Genomic DNA, 19,562 nt, shown 5'->3' on the forward strand with positions numbered 1-19,562 from the left:
GCACCACTGACTGGTGTCATGCTGCAGTCAATAAAGCCACCCGAAACGCCTCGATCAGCATTACAGATCCGCTAACCAGTACAGAGACAGCAATTCTTGACCCAGAGCAGCCGTGTAGGCTAGGCCAGCCTGCAGCCATCTGTCCAGCCTCGCTTGCCAAACTGCCTGCTCCTTGATGCCCAGAGCTGTCTCCCGTCTTGAACTCTTTAGCAGGAGCTGCAAAGCATCCTGGGACCGACTCAACGCTGTCGAGCATCCAGATCATCTGAAACATCAGATACATTGTGGTTCTGTCCTCCTGGTCCTTCTGCGAAGGCCCCTAGTGACATTTACAACCCCTTGCTCCCTTGGTGCTGAAACCAAATAACCTTGCACAGTAAGGACTGATTGCTTTACCGAATACCCTCCTGTCAGTATCCAGAGTGCATCCTTTCTGTCGTGAAACTGTCTGTCCTATGCGTACCTTTACAGGATGGGTTGTATTTTGTAATGTGCTAGAACTGTCTGTTGTAATAATACTAAAGTAAATATTTGTATCCAAACTTGACTGGACAGTCCCTTTTATCATTGGGTAATAATTGTATTTTCGCTGTGTTGGAACTAACCAACGATCCACAACCTTGTGGAGATAAGCTTGCTGTTCTGTCCACATTACATAATTGGACAAGGAGGTTTATAAATGACTTGCGTTTCCAATCTGTTCGGATCCCTTCTGGTGTACTAGAGGTGTGCGGTTGATTGATAGTTTAGAAACCAATATTCATCCCTGGACCACTGGTGCCCCGGAAGTTGATTCGTCACAACCGCCCCACCATGGTGTCTTGAGACATCTTGATGGGTTTTGGGCGTCAGAATCTTTCACTGCTGATGGATCCCAGAATCAACATGATAATCTCTGTCTTGTATGTGGTGCGGGACTGGCACAGCTGCTAATTCTTCCAGGCCTTCAGTTGGTGCCTGATCATTCTTCATCACTGTGTGAAACTGCTTAGGGTCGAGGCTCCAGCTTCTCCCCTCCTCTGGCATTCTCTACTTTCTTTTTCCACTCCTCTTCTCATTTTTCTTCCCCTCCCCTGCTCCTCCCGTCTCCATGGTGTCATATCACTGGCGTTCTCCTATTGTCACCTACTTCCTCCTCTCTGGCCTCCTCAACACTCTGCTATACAGCTTGTTTCTTTACATCAGCTCTTCTATTTCTCTCCTTTCTGTTGACGTTGACCAGTCCTTTGCTGGTTCGACCTTCACCTCTTGGCTCACTCCTGTTGTCTTTTCACTCCCCCCCAGCACCCGCTGATGTTCTTCTTAGCCTTCTTAGACTCCTCCATCTGCTTCTTTTTTCTCTTTTCTTTTTTGCTCCCTCTGTCAATTTAAGTCCTCCAGCCTTCTTCGTCTTCCCCCCTTCCTAGTCCCTCTCCCGTTCACCCTCAATCACGTCTGTACCTCGGCCATCTGCTTCTGCACTTAGTCTTTGCAACCGTGTAACACTGGCTCCCCTTCTTTCTCTTCCACCTCTACTTTGTCCTCCTCTTCCTCTTCCTCTGTTAGTCTCTCGCTATCCCCCATAATTCTCTCTTACACTTTTTCTCATTTATACGCATGTGATCCTCTTTCTCCAATCTCTGATCTTCACAATATCTCCTTCGTCTTTCTCGCTCCTCTGCTCCTCTTTCCTCCTCGTCTCCTCTTCCTCTGCTTCTCACCTGCACTTCTCTTTCTCCTTCCTCTACTCTTCATTACTCCTCCTCCTCCACCGCTGCTTCAATGTTTCTTTACCGTCCCTCCTCGCTGTACTGCTATTCCTCAAACCCCTCCTTCTACTCCTAACTCCCACAATATTTGCCAGGTCGATCCCCTTTTATCCCTGTAGAGGCTGTAGCCTGGATTTCTAAATTGGACAATTGGGGTCAGCTATGATTGTTGTGCAAGAATCTTACATGCGTGTCCGGTACCGGTTTGAATTACAACACTGGCAGGTGAACATCCTGCAGGTCTGCACGTCGACGTAGTAAAACGTCCTGCTGCCATATTTGTTTTACTGAGGTGCATATTAATGGTGTAGCTGGGGTGCAGCATCTCCTGCTCTCTAACACAATGAATCCACAGGTTTGTGGCAAGTAGCACCAGGGGAGCCAACTTATGAATTTCCCAGGGGGGGGGGGGCCCAAATACAGGAAGTGACAACACTGGCAGTTATAGGACCGCAAATTTGCATGTAGTCGCCAACTTGGTGCAAAGGCGCGCGGGGGGGGTGGTGGCGCGCACAGCGCAGAACAGTGGAAACATTGGCTAGCCTGTACTGCATACACTAAAGTCAAGTATGAAGGAGATTTAAACCTTCGAGTTGCATTCCAGTAGGCCATCACTGCCCCTACTCCACCCCTCTATAATCATCCAGGTTGTAGTAGCCCTCAAAAGGCAGAGCAACACAACTAGGATGGGAGAACGAAATGCCGTCCCATCCTGTTAGTGTGTCAAACGTCAGAGCAAAGACTGTGCGTGTGCCTCCTACCTTGGAGCACAAGCTCACTGATTTGGTGCAAATCTCGCAAGTGGGAGCATGGGAATGCCCTGTGTGTGTGTGGGCTGCAGACCCCGGATCACATGCTCACTTCTTCAGTGTGAAACTCTGGCCAAGGCTCTTTGGGCAAGCATTCAGGATGGGTCTCACACCTATAAACAGTGTGATATATTGAGTGGGCACCTCACTCCTTGGAGCATAGTATCAACCGTTGCTGGTAATCTCACAACGGAATGTACAGTTTCACTCTTGGTCATCTCAGTGACCCCATGTATATTAAAGGAGTCAGTCTCCCATCTGGCAAGACAATTATATTTCTGTTAAAACACTCTGAATTGTCACTCCAGTTTTCTCGATCTATAGATCCATACCATATTCATTCAATGTGTGTGCAGGGGTGATAATTTGTGTCTGAGAGAGCTCATTCTTTCATTCAGGAGAGATGATATGATAATGATATGATATGATATGATATGGCATTTGTAACGCGCCTATACACAAGTGTTTCAAGGCGCGACGAGGCAGGGGGGGAACAAGGGGAAGACAGACAACGATCCTACTAGGCCAGGTGTCATTCAGACCGCGCAAGTGCAGGGGTAGGGGGAAGGGAAAAAGTGCAAGGGGAAGGGGGGGAGTGCAGTACAAATAAGTAGAATAGAAATAAAATAATAAATAAATAGGGCCAGCTGGTGGCAAGTGCAAGGTAAGTGCAGACAAGTGCTGGGGGGGGGCTGTAGGGATACAGAGACAGTCCCGCAGTGCAGGGGTTGCCAGGGAGGCAGTGCAAGTGAAGAGTGACTGGGCCCAGGACCGAGGTCGGTGAGAGTGGCCCAGTTGCAGAATCAGTGCAGTTTAGGTGAAGAATTTAGCAGGGGAGAGGGAGAGAGAAAGCAGAAGTAAAGAGGAAGGTTTTGAGGTGCTTCCGGAACTGGAGATGGTTCTCCTCAAGTTTCAGGGAGGCAGGAAGGCTGTTCCAGAGGGAGGCCCCTGCCGCGGAGAGAGATCTACCCCCAGCTCGTTGCTTCGAGAAGCGGCTGACCCTGAGGGAGTTGGAGACGGATGAGCGTAGGGCTCGGGAAGGAAGATATTTAGGAAGAGAGAGTTGAAGGTATTTAGGCCCCAGGCTCAAGAAGGCCTTGTGGACAATGCAGAGGGTTTTGAACTTAATCCTCGCAGCCACTGGGAGCCAGTGTAGAGATTTCAGTCCTGGAGAGATACGGTCCCTGGGCTTGAGGCCAAGGACAAGTCTCGCAGTTCTGTTCTGGATGAGTTGCAGAGGGCGGAGAGTGGAGGCAGGCAGATTAAGATAGAGGCTGTTACAGTAGTCCAGCTTCGAGAGAACCAGGGCTCGGGAGACAGTGAGCTTCTGGGGGAAGGAGAGGAAGGGAAGAATACCTCTGAGGAGGTGCAGCTGGTAATGTGACTTCTTAGAGACGTCAGATATATGAGGAGAGAAGGAGAGAGTGGAGTCGAAGATGACCCCATCAAATGTTGTCCCATCAAAAGTATAGCAGCCCCACTAAGATGAACTAGCATTGCCTCAACAAAAGCACAGTATTATCGCTGAGAAGATTCAACAATTATAGAAGCCCTGTTACAGCAGTACTATCCCATCAAGAGTGTAGCGAGCTAACTGAGGAGTACCAGCATTGCCCCATTTCAAATATGGCAGCTCTACTGGAAAGTGCTGGATCATACACCTCTGCTCCCCGCCCATAGCATTCACCCTCACCACGTGCACACTCAGAGACATGGAAACAGTCTCATTTGCCCTCTCCCTGCCCCTGCCCCCTCCCTCGCTTTGCATCTGTACCTCCATTTCAAAAAATCCTTCTGGGTTGGGTGTACCTCTACATCTGTTCACCCCTCTTACCAAGAGGGGTGCCCACACAAGAAGGTATAGCGCAAGAGGGATTTCCCTTAAATAGGCTATCCCTATTGGCCCTCTACAGGCGATAGAGAATGCAGTGTTACCAAGATGCCCTGTGGCTGCTAGAATGAAAATGCATCAGGACTTTGCATAGAGCTTCACACCTCATTCCTCCCACTTCTAAGCACTGTAATAATAGCTATTATTGTGCAATTGTATGGTCGCCTATTTGCATATGTCAGGTGGAAGGACTGAACCAGCCCTGCCAGGATTTGTGTTTGGCATCTGCAGGTTTATCATGTCAGCGGCATCTGCGTAACCCATGAGTTACCCATCGCCCATTCTCAATGGGTTGGGTGTAGTCTTAGCAGCACACCCGCCATATCATAGCAGCTTGAGGGCTCGGCCGGGCCCACGAGTCTAACTGCTGCCGTTTTAGAAGCTTCATGGTGGGTTTTAAGCATCAGCTCTGATCAACGACCCAGCACAAAGTATTTTGCCCAAGACTAGCTTCTAATCCCTTTGGGGGTCAGAGACACTCTACTTATGCATGTTTAAGTCTCTGCTAGCCTTTACCCAGGATCACAGATTAGTCAATGTTGAGTGACCAGATTTTAAACTGACACATCTCCTATTTTCTCAGTGTATGTTTTAGTCACTACACTTCATGTATTTCTGACCCTATGCTTGGAAACATTTTTTTTAAAACACTCTTTATTGGCTTTTAATAAGAACAGCTCAAAAACCTGCACAATGCTTGGAAACTTGAACTCGAAGTCAGAAACAGTTTGCACCATGTCACGACCAGCTAAATCTACATAGAGCATATAGTGTCTGCCTTAAAGTAAATTAACGATATAAATCCCAGACCCACACATTTGTGCTCACAGATTGTTGACCTCCCACTGATTCCAGTCTACAACCAACAAGTTAGTAGTTGCGTGGAAGGGAATAGCTATCAGGCCAGTGATCCTCAAAGTGTAGCTCCCGAGCAACATGTTGCTCAGATCATCCCAAAATGCTGCTCACCAGTTGCTTTGGGCCACTGTGTGGAGGCCAGGAAGGAGGTGCTATGGTGATGTGACAACAATGGCAGGGTAGGCCGAGACAGGACATTTTGGCAAAGCTAGCCAATCAACCTGCCATGGGAGGTAGCCAGGACATATTACTTGTTGTGAAGGCATCATTGTAGTGGCCTAAAGGGCAAGTGTTGGGAGGGACTGATGGACTAAATAGTAATAAAAACAGTGGTCAGTAAAGAACTAACTCCCTCTTGACCATAACATGTAAGCAGTAGACCTGGTAGGAGTCACTCTACATATAAACCGTTTGTGGTGCATTCAGAAGAGACCTACAGATAACAAAACATACATTCTTAGTACTACCCTATGCAGTAGCCAAGATGCCGCACAGAGCGCCACCGTAGGATTCCTCCTACACACCAGTAATGTACAATGCATATGCGCAGAACACAGTAATAATACTTCTAGAGATGGGAAACAAGGGTACACAAAGTCCAACAAGTCACAGGGGCCACCAATGTTCTATGATACCAAGCCGGGAAATGCATACGACACACCAAGGAAGGAAGGAAGGTCAAGTAGCAAGCAAGATCCAGAGGCAGGAGAATACACAGATTTAAAAAGATCTGACCATTGTAGTTGCTAAAAAGCCCAGTCTTGGTGGAAAACTCCTTGGACGAGAGTGAAGGGGGCAGGAAAAGGGTAACTTTTAAGATAATTATCTTAGAATGAAGAAGTTGCCCCATACGAATGAAGAGACATGGAGCTCATTTCGGGTTTGCCCGTAACCCGCCAGTAATTCCGGCGGGTTATCGGCAAACTCGCCTTACCGTTACCGCCACCCGATATCCTGGTATTACTGGGATTTTACGGGTGCCGGCAACAGCGGTAAGTTCCAATTCCATGGAGTCCAAAAGGTCTCCATGGAATGGGTTTGCCACAATCACTGGCACCGGTAGTACCAGTGCCAGTGATTGAGGAAATTATTTGCCAGTAGTGGCCTGAACCAGTGGAGAGAGCCCATACCGGCAAATTCAGAGTGTGCCGGTCCGTTAAAAATGCCAGAGCCAGTATTACCAGAATTTTCTCTGGCATTTTTACTGGACCGGCACCCTCGAGTCTTTAGTCAAACCCCAGTCTACAGCAAGGTAAATGATGCATGCCCAACTTTCCATGAATACATCATTTGCAAATGTCTACTGTGCACATACAAGGTTTTGTGAATTGCCATCACACGTTGTCAGATGTTCCATACACCTTGCAATGTCCTAATGAGCAAATTGCTATTGTCTGATACTTTATCCATCTGCCGTTTAGCTACTGGGAAATTAATGAGAGAAATTCCAAACCGTCCATGATTTAATACATTGCATAACTTTATTACCACCAAATGAACTTATTGTTCATTTTTTATTGAAATGTCAATGCATTCCTCTCAAAACTTGAACTCGCAAAACACTCTGCCCTACAGTCTTTAAAAGCTCCCACCTGTGACTAATATGTCTGGCCTAATGTGCTTAGAAATGCACCATTTATCATAATGTTTCCCAATTTTTTCTTGGGGATCTCACATGTTTAACCAGTGTTACTGGTAGTGTATATTGATTTAAAAAAGCCCCATTTGCCACTTACACTCTCTATAAACACCATCTTAACCTCAAATTAAGTTAAAAGCTATTGCAAATTCACCTGAACTAGAATTGCACCTCGACTGGGTGACTCTTAATTACTGCTCATTAACATGTTGTATTTGTAATATTCAATTTCTTAATGTTACAATTTAAGATGCGATCATGTTATCACCACTTGAAAAACAGTATGCTCTCTCAATGTACGGATGTTGGTCACCATTTAATTTGTTTAGCATATGTTGGTGTTTACCACAAAAGTCTGGGAATCCCAGCCTTACACTATGGTGCAAATAGTGGTATTGAAATTAGATGATGGTGGGGTGTGTGGGCACTGATCCCGGTGCTATTATTAAGACTAAATAATGGTGAGAATAAAAATAGACCAAAAGAAATCCAAGACTCGAGAGCTCTAGTGACATCGGGGGAAGCATGAAAGAAAAACAGAACAAGAAAGAGAACTAGGAGAAGGAAAGAAAGAAAGAAAGAAAGAAAGAAAGAAAGAAAGAAAGAAAGAAAGAAAGAAAGAAAGAAAGAAAGAAAGAAAGAAAGAAAGAAAGAAAGAAAGAAAGAAAGAAAGAAAGAAAGAAAGAAAGAAAGAAAGAAAGAAAGAAAGAAAGAAAGAAAGGGTGGAAGGGAGGAAGGAAGGGATGGAGAAAGAAAGAAAGAAAGAAAGAAAGAAAGAAAGAAAGAAAGAAAGAAAGAAAGAAAGAAAGAAAGAAAGAAAGAAAGAAAGAAAGAAAGAAAGAAAGAAAGAAAGAAAGAAAGGGTGGAAGGGAGGAAGGAAGGGATGGAGGGAGGGAGGAAGGAAGGAAGGAGGGAGGGAAAGAGGAAGGAAGGAAGGAAGGAAGGAAGGAAGGAAGGAAGGAAGGAAGGAAGGAAGGAAGGAAGGAAGGAAGGAAGGAAGGAAGGAAGGAAGGAAGGAAGGAAGGAAGGAAGGAAGGGAGGGAGGGAGGGAGGGAGGAAGGGAGGGAGGGAGGGAGAGAGGGAGGAAGGGAAGGAATAAGGAAGAGAGGGAGGAAAAAGGGAAGGGGGAGGGAAGCCCAGTCGAACTGCTGAACGTGTACAGCAGAGCAGTTAACTTTATGGTTTAATAATCTGAAGCAAATTGCTTCTACCTCCCAAAGGAAGAGTAGACGGAGCGCGGCCGCTCAGGCTCGCTTAGTATCATATTTTTATGTGTTTTATTGGCTGTAGATGGGAGAAGACACCACAGCTGCGCTTTGTCTTAAAAAAAAAGCTGTCAAGGGCTTTGCATCGGTTGACCAATCCCGGCTGCCTACGCGCCACATGTAGATATGAGCACGAGCGCGCCTTCCTGCTATGCAAAGTCTGCTAGTAAATAGAATCATGCTGCTGAAGGGGCGTCCCCGGGCGCCGCCCTGCCGGCATTGTGAGCTGGACTCATGGGGGCGGCGGGGCTGTAGAGGGGGAGTTTTGACGGAAAGATCCCTCTTCTGGCAGCAGCTGCTTCTTCGACGATGCTCTGGAGCTCTTTAGATTTTTTTTGGCCTTCGAGTATATAGAATCTTAGGGGCGACACACGAGTGCTAAAGGTGGTCCTCGTGCCACTTTTTAAGAAGGCAGAGGGGTTGCTTCTGCTCTGTGTAGGCGATCCGGTACAGCGAGTGGAATTTCAAGATGATCCATGTGCGGCTCTTTACGTAACATGCATCACATGTCCAGGCCGTCATGCTCAGGCAGAGTGTTCATGCCCAGGTGGGGGGTTGGGAGGGCGTAATTTCTAGGTACAATAATGCCCAGGCAGAATAGTAGCATGTAAGCATATTGATTATGCCCAGGCAGGGCAGTTTCTATCCAACTTTGTGCCCAGAGCGAAACATCAGAATGTGCCCCCCCTCCCCACCCCCGACTGGCACATGTCACTCCCAAACGACGCCTCTGTGTCGTGTGCAAACGCCTCTGTGTCGTGTGCCAAATCCCCTCCTCGATATGAGTAAATAATAGCTACATAAATTAAGCTGGTTTTATTACATTGTAATTCAAGTACTTTACAGAAGAATTCTAATGTGAAAACACAGCTGTTGCTGCCAAAGTAAATGGCAATTTCAAACTGTCTTTACTGACACACTGCGCTGTGCAGGGGTGTTGCTAGGTGTGGAAAAGATCTGGGGCTAAGCTAATGTCGGGAACGGCGAGACTCAGGGCTAGCTAGCCTTTTGGTTGTAGCACTTGAGCTTCTATCCAGGGCTACAACCAAAAGACCTGGGGCTATTGCTCCCTCAGCCCCTCCCTAGCATAGCCTCTGGCGGTGTGACCAGCCTACCGGGGTCTGAGGGCCCACTGGCCTGGCTCTGTGTGGCAGGTGTTCTGTTCTTACCACCTCACTTGTATTTCGCACGGGGCAATACTAGACTAACCATATGAATTATTTTCTGATAGAAGGTTATCATTCCAAGATGGACAGTCTGGTACACTCTTATTGTGCTCTTTCAAAATACCTCTATGAGAGTGGGAAATGGGACCAATAGGAGGACAATTAGCACCAATGAGGATTCCTGTATGCTTTGCATTTCATTCCAGTGCATTTCAGGACTACAAAAGTGATCAGAGATCTCTACATTTGATTAATAAGTCTGTGATAAAAGGATTGTACGTTTGAATCTATAAATTCATAACCAATGCATGGCGTGGTGCTCACATCACGGTTCACAATACTCACCCTAACATTAAAGTGTTTGTAACCATGAACCATACATGCTCATTTTGGACAGTTTACATTTTTGTTTGCGAGTATAAAACGGCTGCAACATCACCCACTCAAATGGGGTACAAGGGCTCTTTTGCTTCTTGTTTCTGAAGAATTTTAGATGAGGAAGGGCTGGGTATCATTATGATCATGCCCAACCCCAATACAGAAACATCTTTAGGGAATTGTATCTACAGACAGGACAGGTTAAAGTACAAGAGAGACCCAATAAACAGTGCACAGAAAGGCTACGCAAAAGGATTGTACCTCTTACAAACTTTAGCCTGACCATGATCAGTAATAAGCTGATGAAGAGTTTTAAACAAAACTGGGTTCTAATGCATGGTAAAGGGTCCACAGTTCCTCAGCCACTATCTGTGAGGCATCTGCACAGGGATTGTGTGCTCCCTTGGGCTTTTTAGATTTTTTGATTATGAAAATGAATGGTGGGAGATCAGCCTCCGAAAACGTGTGAGGCCATTCCACACGCATTTTCTCTGCTCACCGCACGAAATGCATAGTCACATGTACTCTGGGAAGACACAGCCTACAGGCTCCGTCTTCGACTGTCATGTTCCGCTGGAATGTGACAGCCATGGGTACATCAAAGCATCTCAAGAATGGGGAAGGCTCACCTTCCTCCAGCCATGGGCTGTCATGCCTGTGCCATGGGCGCACACATTGGCAACCATCATGGACTATTTGTTATTCATTTATCTTCAGAATACATTTGGAACAACCCCTATTCACACTTTGGTACTTAATTTCCATTTGCGTGACTTTGGTGCCTTCTTATATAACTCAACTAACCACATGTACCACAATTCACCTTGCTACAGCTATCAATTCCTGGCCATTCCCATTTGTCAGCATTGGAACCACAATCCCCAGAAGCCCTAGGGATCAGTGCTGCTTCCACCATCTCAGGACCAGAGAGGGAGGAGGCAGATTGTATTCAGGTGTGCGCTCCAGGTGCTGCCAATTAGCCTGCCTCAGTACAGGGCAGGGCGGTATTTAAGCAGCTGCCTGCAGGAGCTCAGTCTCTTGCATCAAGAGTCCTTCCAGCCCCTTTTTGCCTCGAATTCGTATGCTGTTCCTGCTGCTGCATTTTCCTGCTTTTGTTCCAGTGCTCTTTCTGGGCTTCCTGCCTTGCAGCCTGCTACACCCTGCTGCCTACAGCCCTAGCCTTTTGGGCTCCCTGTCTCACAGCCCTGCTCCTCTGGGCTTCCTGCCTTGCAGCCTGCTACACCCTGCTAACTACAGCCCTAGCCTTTTGGGCTCCCTGCCTCACAGCCCTGCTCCTCTGGGCTTCCTGCCTTGCAACCTGTTACACTCCGCTGCCTACAGCCATAGCCTTCCTGGCTCCCTGCCTCGCTGCTCTGCTCCTCTGAGCTCGCTCCTTGCTGCTCTGCTCCGCTGGGCTCCCTGCCTTGCAGCCTGCTACTCTCGTCTGCTTTCAGCCCTGACCCTTGGGTCTCTCTGCCTCTACGCCCTGTTCCTTTGGGTTCGCTCCTTGCTGCCCTACTCCTCTGGGCTCTCTGTCTGCCGCTTCCTACAGCTCTCAGTCCTGCTCCTCTGGACTCTCTGCCTAGCAGCCTACTACAGTCCTCTGCAATCCACTACAGTTTTTCTGTACCGTGTACCATTTGGTACTGCAGCCCTGCTTCCTTGTTTGCAGCCCCCCTCTTTCCTGGCTGCTGCTCCCTTGCTCTCTTCCTTGTTTGCAACCCCTTGTTCTTGATCCCTGTCCTTCTCTTCCTTGACTCCTCTGTCCTCCCCTTTAGTTTACCCATTTCTATTGTACTGTTTCTTCCTTCATTCCCTTCTCCTAGATTTCTCTTAGACTTCCTTGTCCCTGGTTATTTCTGTTCTTGTCTCTCTTGTGTCTTATGTTGATCCTTTGTACAGAGCTTGACTGTTGGTTTCCGGCAGGCAACCTCTGCCCCTTCCCTTGTCGCATTTTCTTTTTAACAGACACCCACAGCTGTTGTTCCCAGCCATGAGCAGACAGAGTGGGCCTCTGTAATAGTAATCCGTGCAGAAGGCTGGAGTTTCCAAAGGTCCGTGGAACACTCTTTTTCCATATCTGCATACACCCCAAGAGGGAATCCAGTTTGTTTGTATCTTTGTATTTCCTGCCCCTTTCTGTTCACAACTACAGTTGCCTACTTTTCTTTCTTGATGAGTTTCCTGCTGTGTGTGTACTTATCTGTCACCTTACATCAACACAGCCACCCAAACCCTACCTGGGGGTCCTGTGCCACTCTTGACAGAGTGCCATCCTTGACATGGGCAGCCTAATTAAAATATTAATGGCTCCATGGATCTTCATTCCTTTTGTGGTAGTTTGGCTGGTGGCAGTGCATACTAATGAGGAATAATTAAAGCAAGCCTGGAGAAGAGGCTTGGTTGCCAAACAGACAACAGGAAGGCGGGGCTATCAACCCTTTAGTATGCAATGTGTCAACTGCAAGCTAGTTCCCACCCATCTTTATGAAAGGCAGTATATGGCATGTCTGGGTCCATTAGTTGCCGCAGGTGTCCCTGCAGAGAGGACCTCTTTCAGAGGGACGAAGGATGTGATTTGGGGGAGACAGGAAGTCTGATCCCATTACAAACTTCAAGGGAGACCTGCACTTTAATCAAGAGTCACAAAGGGCTCAGTTAATCACAGAGACACTTTGATCTACAACAGACAGGAAGATGGGTGGGACTTAGGCATATGTTGTCACCCCTTATCTTTCCTGTTACAGAGCACTCTGGTCCTGACATCATGCATAACAGAAGATTGTTGGTGGGGACCAAGAATTGGTTCATTAAGGTAGGCTTAGCCTGCAGCAATCACTGGGGCCCATTTGGCTTTAAAGGAGGGCTGAACCCCTCACTTAGCAGATCATCCGATGACTTTGAAAGGAGTAAGAAGGACTCATTTGGACCCGGGCTGAAGGTACCTCACATCTTCCAGCAGTGAAGGAAGGCCAGGAGTTCCAAGAGGGAAGGAATATCCCTCCCCTAAACATCTCCCAGCAAACCGAGGGAGATGCCGGACTCAGAGGACCTGTCCAGCAGCTCCAGAACTGGTACCCAGCCAGCACACAGCGTGCCCAGCTAGGTTCTACCAGCAAGCTTTCTAGGTGGGAAGTGCCAGAGAGTCTCTGGACAAAGGACAAGGCTGTTGCCTGCAAACCGTCTCCTAAGCATTGGGGCATCCGTCTTGAAAGGACGACACATGCCCTGCGAAGAAGCTTGGAGGAGTGCCACACAAGCATCAACCAACGTCCATCTTCTAAGGACATTTTTGAGACAGTCGAGTCCTCGAAGCGCGACCGGCTGCACCGCTGACTGTTGTCACGCTGCAGTCATCAGAGCCACCGAAGACACCTTGACCAGCTCTCCAGATGCGCTAACCAGCACAGAGACAATTCTTGCCCCCGAACCGCCATGAAGGCCAGCCTACAGCCATCCATCCAGCCTCGCTTGCCAAACTGCCTGCCGCCTGATTCCCGCAGCTGTCTCCCGCCTCGAACTCTGTCTCAGGAGCCGCAAAGCACCCTGGATCTGCCTCGACGATGTTGAGCTTCAAAAACATCTGAAGCACCAGGTACATTGTGGTTCTGCCCCCCTGGTAGTTCTCCGAAGGCCCCTAGAGACAGTGCAACCCTTTGCCCCTTGGTGCTGAAACCAAATAACCTTGCACATTTAAGACTGATTGCTTTACCAACTACCCTCCTGTCATTATCAAGAGTGCTTCCCTTTCCTTCATAAAATTGTCTGTTCTCTGTGTTCCTCTACAGTGTGGGTTGTATTTGTCGTGTGATAGACCTGTCCGTTGTAATATATATTTTTAATACAACCTTGAATGGACAGTCCTTTTTATCATTGGGTAATACTTGTATTTTCACTGTGTTGCAATTAACCAATGATCCGCGACCTTGCAGAGATAATCCTGCCGCTTCGTCCACATTAACAAAATTGGACAAGGAGGTTTGTAATTAACTTGTGTTCCAATCTGTTAGGATCCCTTCTGGTGTACTAGAGGTGTGAGGTTGATTGATGGTTTAGAAACCGATATTCATCCCCGGATCACTGGTGCACCAGTAGTTGATTTGTCACACATACCAAAACATTACACTCTTTAAGCACTCTGCAGGTAAGATAGCCCAGCAAGTTAAGGCCAACATGGAACATCTATGTTCAGCCTCCAGAATAAAATATAAACAGGCTATAATCCTAGTTTGGCTGACCAGACATTCATTCATGTGAGGTCAATACATTTAAAAGTATGAAATACGAGGTAATAGCAGCATCTGTTGGTACGATGCTTAGAAGTGGGAGGAATCCACCTTGAAGGGCTATGTGTAAACGTGGCGATGTGTAAATATATGTGTTTACATACATTCACAGATAGAGGGAACTGCAAGCCCAGGTAGAGTGGACTGAACAAGCTTTCTTTCGAGGTGCTGGAAAGGCATCTAGGTAGACAGTTCAAGCATTGGCCCTGATGTGGCCTTGTACCCCTAGATGTCCTGCCATATGGAGGAGCTAGTGAATCCTAGATCCCAGGCAGGATGATATGATATGATAGGTTATTTATAACGCACTTAATACCCAGAGGCTTCTAAGCGCGGACCTGGGGATCAAACCTGTGGTGCTCTGTGTCGTCTCGCTTCCAAGGCGAGCACGTTGCCGCTATGCTATCCTCCCGAGCATGCTCCTCCCAGGAAGGACGCCAGGAAAATGGACAGCATCATGATGTGTGCTGAATTCTATATCCTGGATAAAACCTGAGTGTATCCAATTGCCGTTGTGAAAATCTTGAATTCTCTCCAATTGGACAGCAATTCCTTTTAATAAAAGGCCCTCAGTGTGGTGTTGGCGCAGGGCGGCAGATACCAGCTCAGGGAGGGTGGTGGTGCTACTTTTGTATTTCTATATCCTTCCACACAGACAGGCTCAAATGGTCCAACCGTGCAATAACGCAATGGCTGGCACTATTAGGCCCGGGTGCGCCAATGAGGGACTGTGCCTAGCTCTTTCTACACATTGGCACGCGTGAATGACGTCACAATGGGAGTAGAACATTCACAGCCACAACACGCTGAAGCTCCATAGTAACATTCCCCTTTCATAACTTCACCTCGACCAGTTAAGTGAAGAATTCCTGCTGTTCCTTCATCTTTCCCTCTACCTCTCCGTGAGCGTTTTCCCCGCTGGTTTGGGTCTGTATTTAATGTACCCTTTTACTAACTATTCTAAGTCTTGAGTGTTAGTGCTCTTGTTTTATTTCCCCCATCTGGACATTCTTTCAGCCATTTTATTTTCGTCCATTCGTGGGCCTTTTGGTTACCCCTGTCCTTTTTCCATGTATGGGGCTTCCCCTTCTTTCTGGTCCCATTGATGGCTGCGGCATAGTCCTCCCGCTGGGCCACTCATACTCCGCCCTGAGTCACGGCCTTCGTTAGAGATACAGCCGCTCACCCACTCGCTTTGACTGCTGCTGAGGTCACCACAGTTGCCCTGTGGCTGGGCCAACACAAGAGGGCAATTATAGTCGGCTGCCTAGGGTGCCACATGCAGAGGGGTGCCAGGAGGCGCCATTTTGCCCCTAAAACATCAAATCTGACCCATTTTAAGAAAGGAAAGCCATCCCCCCCCGACCCCGGCAAATAAAAAGGCATTTCCCCTGTAGTGGTGTTTAAACTATGCACAAGCCATGGCCTTGTGGTGCTGTGTGTTCGTCTATCCACAGATAAGTGTGTTTTCAAAATCCACAGTCATATCAAATTGTATGTTTCGACCTGGGTGAAATGTTCTTCCACAGGACCACAGCATGTTTACTTGTCTTAACCAATTAATTACCTATTTGTAATGTTGTATGTGAAAGATTGAGTTATTATATGAATTATTATTATTATTAGGGTATGTATTGAGCACAGACCTAGGTTTGGGACAATCATAGGTGGAAGAACACAGTGAGGGAAGCAGAGAAAAAGGGAGCAGGGAGCTAACAGAGGAGGGCGAGGGTGGGCAATTGGCAGCAAGGGATCTACAAGCAACCAGGCGAGGAGACTACGGGGAGCCGATTCCCGAGTCCCCGGTGAGGTGTGGAGTGCAGGGTGTGTGGACGTATGTATTAGGGAGCTAATCTTTAATGTGTGAGAGTACCAAACCCATAGAGGCCTAAAGCTCACTCTCTTTTTTGTGAAGTCTCCCCCTCAGGCATCGGCAGCATATCAGCACCTAGTCGGGATATTTGGGAGGAGCATTCAAAAATCTCAAATTTAAAGGGGCCCACCACCATATGTGGACTGAGATTGCTACTAGGTAGCTGCAAAGGTACCAGATCATCTGTATGGTGGCTGCATGAACCCTGAACCCGGCTCCATAATGGATTCACTCCGCGGATAGTCTCATAAGGATCAATGGCTCCACGACTGCCGCATCCGGCTGATGGCCCCACGACAGCCGAGCCCAGCCAGGTCTCAGAGGGTAGCCAGGTCTCAGGGTAATGAAGTATACCAGAATGAGCATGTGTGTGCATGTCCAGTCTCCATGCACAGGCATCCTTAGAGAATTAGATGTTCTAGAATTGAAGAGAGGATGTGCACTAACTTTAGAGCATTTCATGGATGTTTGAGCCATAGTTACAATACAGGGCTATGAACATTTCTAAATCTCAGATGCAACCTCATCATTTCATATGGGAATACAACAGGAACTATAATGGTGGTGTATTATGAACTATTTCAATATTTCAGTGGTATTTTAATAATTTTGGGATTATTTCTGAAATATTAGAAGCATTTAAGGTAACACTGTCAGATGGATACCCACAATGGCAGCAGGATACATAATGTTAAGGAAATGTTGAGGAAATTAGGGTTGCAATTTCAAGATTATGGGCCTGATTCACAGAAGCATTTTATGATGGTGCAATCCCATAGGAAAACGTTCTGTGAATCAGGGCCTATGTTGTTACTGTGCCTTTGGACAACACCGAATCACAGCCATAGTAGTTTTGCACGAATGTCACAGTGGCAGACATCTTGTATTGGGCAATTGTATCATTGAAAGAAGACAGAAATTGACGATGTCCTAGAGAGCAGACATTCTGAGACAGCAGAAAGGTGATCTATAAAACAGATTGCAGTGTTCAGTGGATGCTTCCTTAATCTGTATGCTTTTGCAGCCTTTTTAAAATCCAAGTGATTTTCTTCCATATTGCATCCACTTGTAGAGGTCATTCCAAGTTCTGCTCCTCCGTAAGCCTTGCTGTCATTTCAAATGCTCCTCAGTGACATATAGCATTCTCCAAAACACAGAAATAAATAATATTTAGGGTGGATAAGCTCCACGTATATTGTGGCGCACGCTGCAGGCGCAGCAAATTGACCAACCGGCTTGATTCACAACTCATCTGCAAAGAGAGGACCCGCAAAAAATCCTTCTCTTGTCATGCACCGAATCTCTCATAGCATGGCTCTTTCAACAACACCTGCCGAAGGACCAGTTCCAATGGATGAACATACTAATGCACAGACCTCACAGTGCTGCGCTACTGTTAAAAGATGCCAGCCTAAATGTCTGCTACCCACACTCTGTACAGCGCTCTGCTGCTCTCGAGCTAGGTCCATGCTTTAAACAATAAAATACATTTTTCAAATGTCTTTCTGTCCATGAAAAGGGCCCTAACTCCGAAAAGGATACCTGGAAACGTTGACTGCACAGGACCTCCTTCCCTCCTCCTCCAGTAGCTTAAAGCAATGCGCTGCAGAATGCACCCACCCATACACCCTGCTCACCCCACCCATACACCCTGCTCACCCCACTCATACACCCATCACACCCCACTCATACACTCTGTGCACCCCGCCCATACACTCTGCTCACACCACCCAGACCCCCTGTGCACTCCCTGGCCTGCATAGTCTCATTTTCTGTCTTCGCTGGGGGGGAGCTTATTGGACACAGCAAATCCTAGTGTAAAAAGTAGATCGCCCACCGACTCTCGCTCAGAACCTACTGCCCCCCTTTGATGGTAGGAAGTAACTGCAGCACACGGGGAGCCACTCTGAAGGTGCCCTGGGCCTCGTACTGGCATAGAGGGCAAACGGGCAATGCATTTAGGGCCGGCAAGACTGGTTAATGTGGGCTTCAAACCTGGGCCACTGTGGGCCACTTTTTTGACTGATTTGGTGCACTGTGCAGCTGGTAAATGCATGTAACGTTACTGGCCCAAAGTGCTTTAAAAGGTATTACCCAAATTGTTCGAACACAATTGTTCGAATTACCGAATTGACCGAAAGTCGAGGGTCCGAATTGACCTTTGCACAATTGACCGCACATATATTGGTTTGGTAATATATATATATATATTTGTATATATATATATTTATATATATAATGGGGGGTTGCGGGGGGTTTCCCCCCGCATATATGTAACAATTGACCTTCACAATTCGGTCAATTGTGCAAAGGTCAATTGTAATTCGAACAATTGTAGTTCGAACAATTCGTATACATCCCTTTAAAATGCAGCCTTTTCCACAAATGTCCCTAAATTACTATGGGTCTGATTCAAAGAAGCATTTTATAAAGACGCAATCCCTTAGGAAAACGTTCTGTGAATCAGGCCCTATGTCTCCAGTACTTCTGAGTTTGTTGCAAAAAGACATGGTTCTGAATCCATATTTAAAGGGCCCTCTTTTTTTCGATACTGGAGTCTATTGTGCATCCAAATCCAACCCGCTCCACGACACCACTTGAATGGGACTAGTACAAAAAGCAATTCACCAAATGAGTAGCTTTAAATTGGAAGTCCACCCTGATCTGAGAGTGTGTTCAGGACCATGTAACTATGGCACCCATGGAAAGAGAATATTTTAGGGAATTCAATGGCTTTGAGCCGCCTTAGGTGCCAAAGGGCTCGAGCGCAGGCCTTGTGTGAGAGCTCTGGGCCCCCAGATGCCGACGGCGCCAACCGAACCCCTGCGTACTGACTTTGGGCCCCCTCAGGAGCCCTGGGCTCCTGCCCAGTCCTTTTTGTTGAATGTATGTATGCTCCTTCTGTTACTGCAACTGTCTGGACCTTTGCAGCATTGCAGAATCTGAAACCACTCCCAGGCAGCATGTTAGGGCTTTAGCCGGTCTGATAGCACAGCGAGTAGATTGCTCCCTTTGACATCTGTGCAGAGCCTGCTGATGCAGGTTCAAATCCCGGCAGGGCCAAACTCAGCCTTTCATCCTTGCGAGGTCGATAAATAAACACCACACACAGTGGGTAATAATTAGCAGCGCTCAGATACCTGAGGGTTCATAGTGCTATATAAATGCTAAGTTATTATTATAGCAAAGGCACAGGTGACCATAATAGCATGAATGTACAGTCAGTGGATCAGGAAGACAGAATATTCGTTGTGTATACTAAAAACCTGCCTTGGCTTGGCACTCACAGGCTGTCGGAGACCATTCATGGCAGAGGGCACTGGTTCATTCTGGGAAGGCGGGCGGCAACTGGAACAGTTCAGTATGGAGTGCCTTGGTGACTGTGCCACAGTTCCACGATGTCAGGGTGTATTGTCCCCTAACCTTTGTTGTCGTGTCACTGTGTCCACAGGACTTCTACGGAGCCATCCTGAAAGTGCTGGGCGATGAAGACGAAGAGGCAAAAGAGGACATCAAGCTAAGGGTGGGCTTAAGCATGCTCCCCCAAATCTGCGACCTGCACCAAGATGTCCTGTGCGAGCTGGAGGAGAGGATGCAGAACTGGTAAGAAAGAAATGTGTCATCTGGCACCCTTTGCCAATTATGGTGC

The 19,562-nt window shown here is 47.3% G+C and overlaps 1 protein-coding gene across 3 annotated transcripts in view; it reads left to right on the top strand.

Moving 5' to 3' along the window:
* Nucleotides 1-19,562, top strand: part of FGD5 (FYVE, RhoGEF and PH domain containing 5) — a 640,152-nt gene that overhangs the window by 428,837 nt on the left and 191,753 nt on the right. For all 3 annotated transcript variants that reach the window (XM_069643415.1, XM_069643418.1, XM_069643416.1), the window contains exon 6: nucleotides 19,365-19,516. In XM_069643415.1, coding sequence (XP_069499516.1) covers nucleotides 19,365-19,516 — 152 coding nt within the window. The remainder of the gene's footprint in view (nucleotides 1-19,364; nucleotides 19,517-19,562) is intronic.

Source organism: Ambystoma mexicanum, chromosome 2p, assembly GCF_040938575.1.
Source record: "Ambystoma mexicanum isolate Mex_15411 chromosome 2p, UKY_AmexF1_1, whole genome shotgun sequence".
NCBI classification, from domain to species: Eukaryota; Metazoa; Chordata; class Amphibia; order Caudata; family Ambystomatidae; genus Ambystoma; species Ambystoma mexicanum.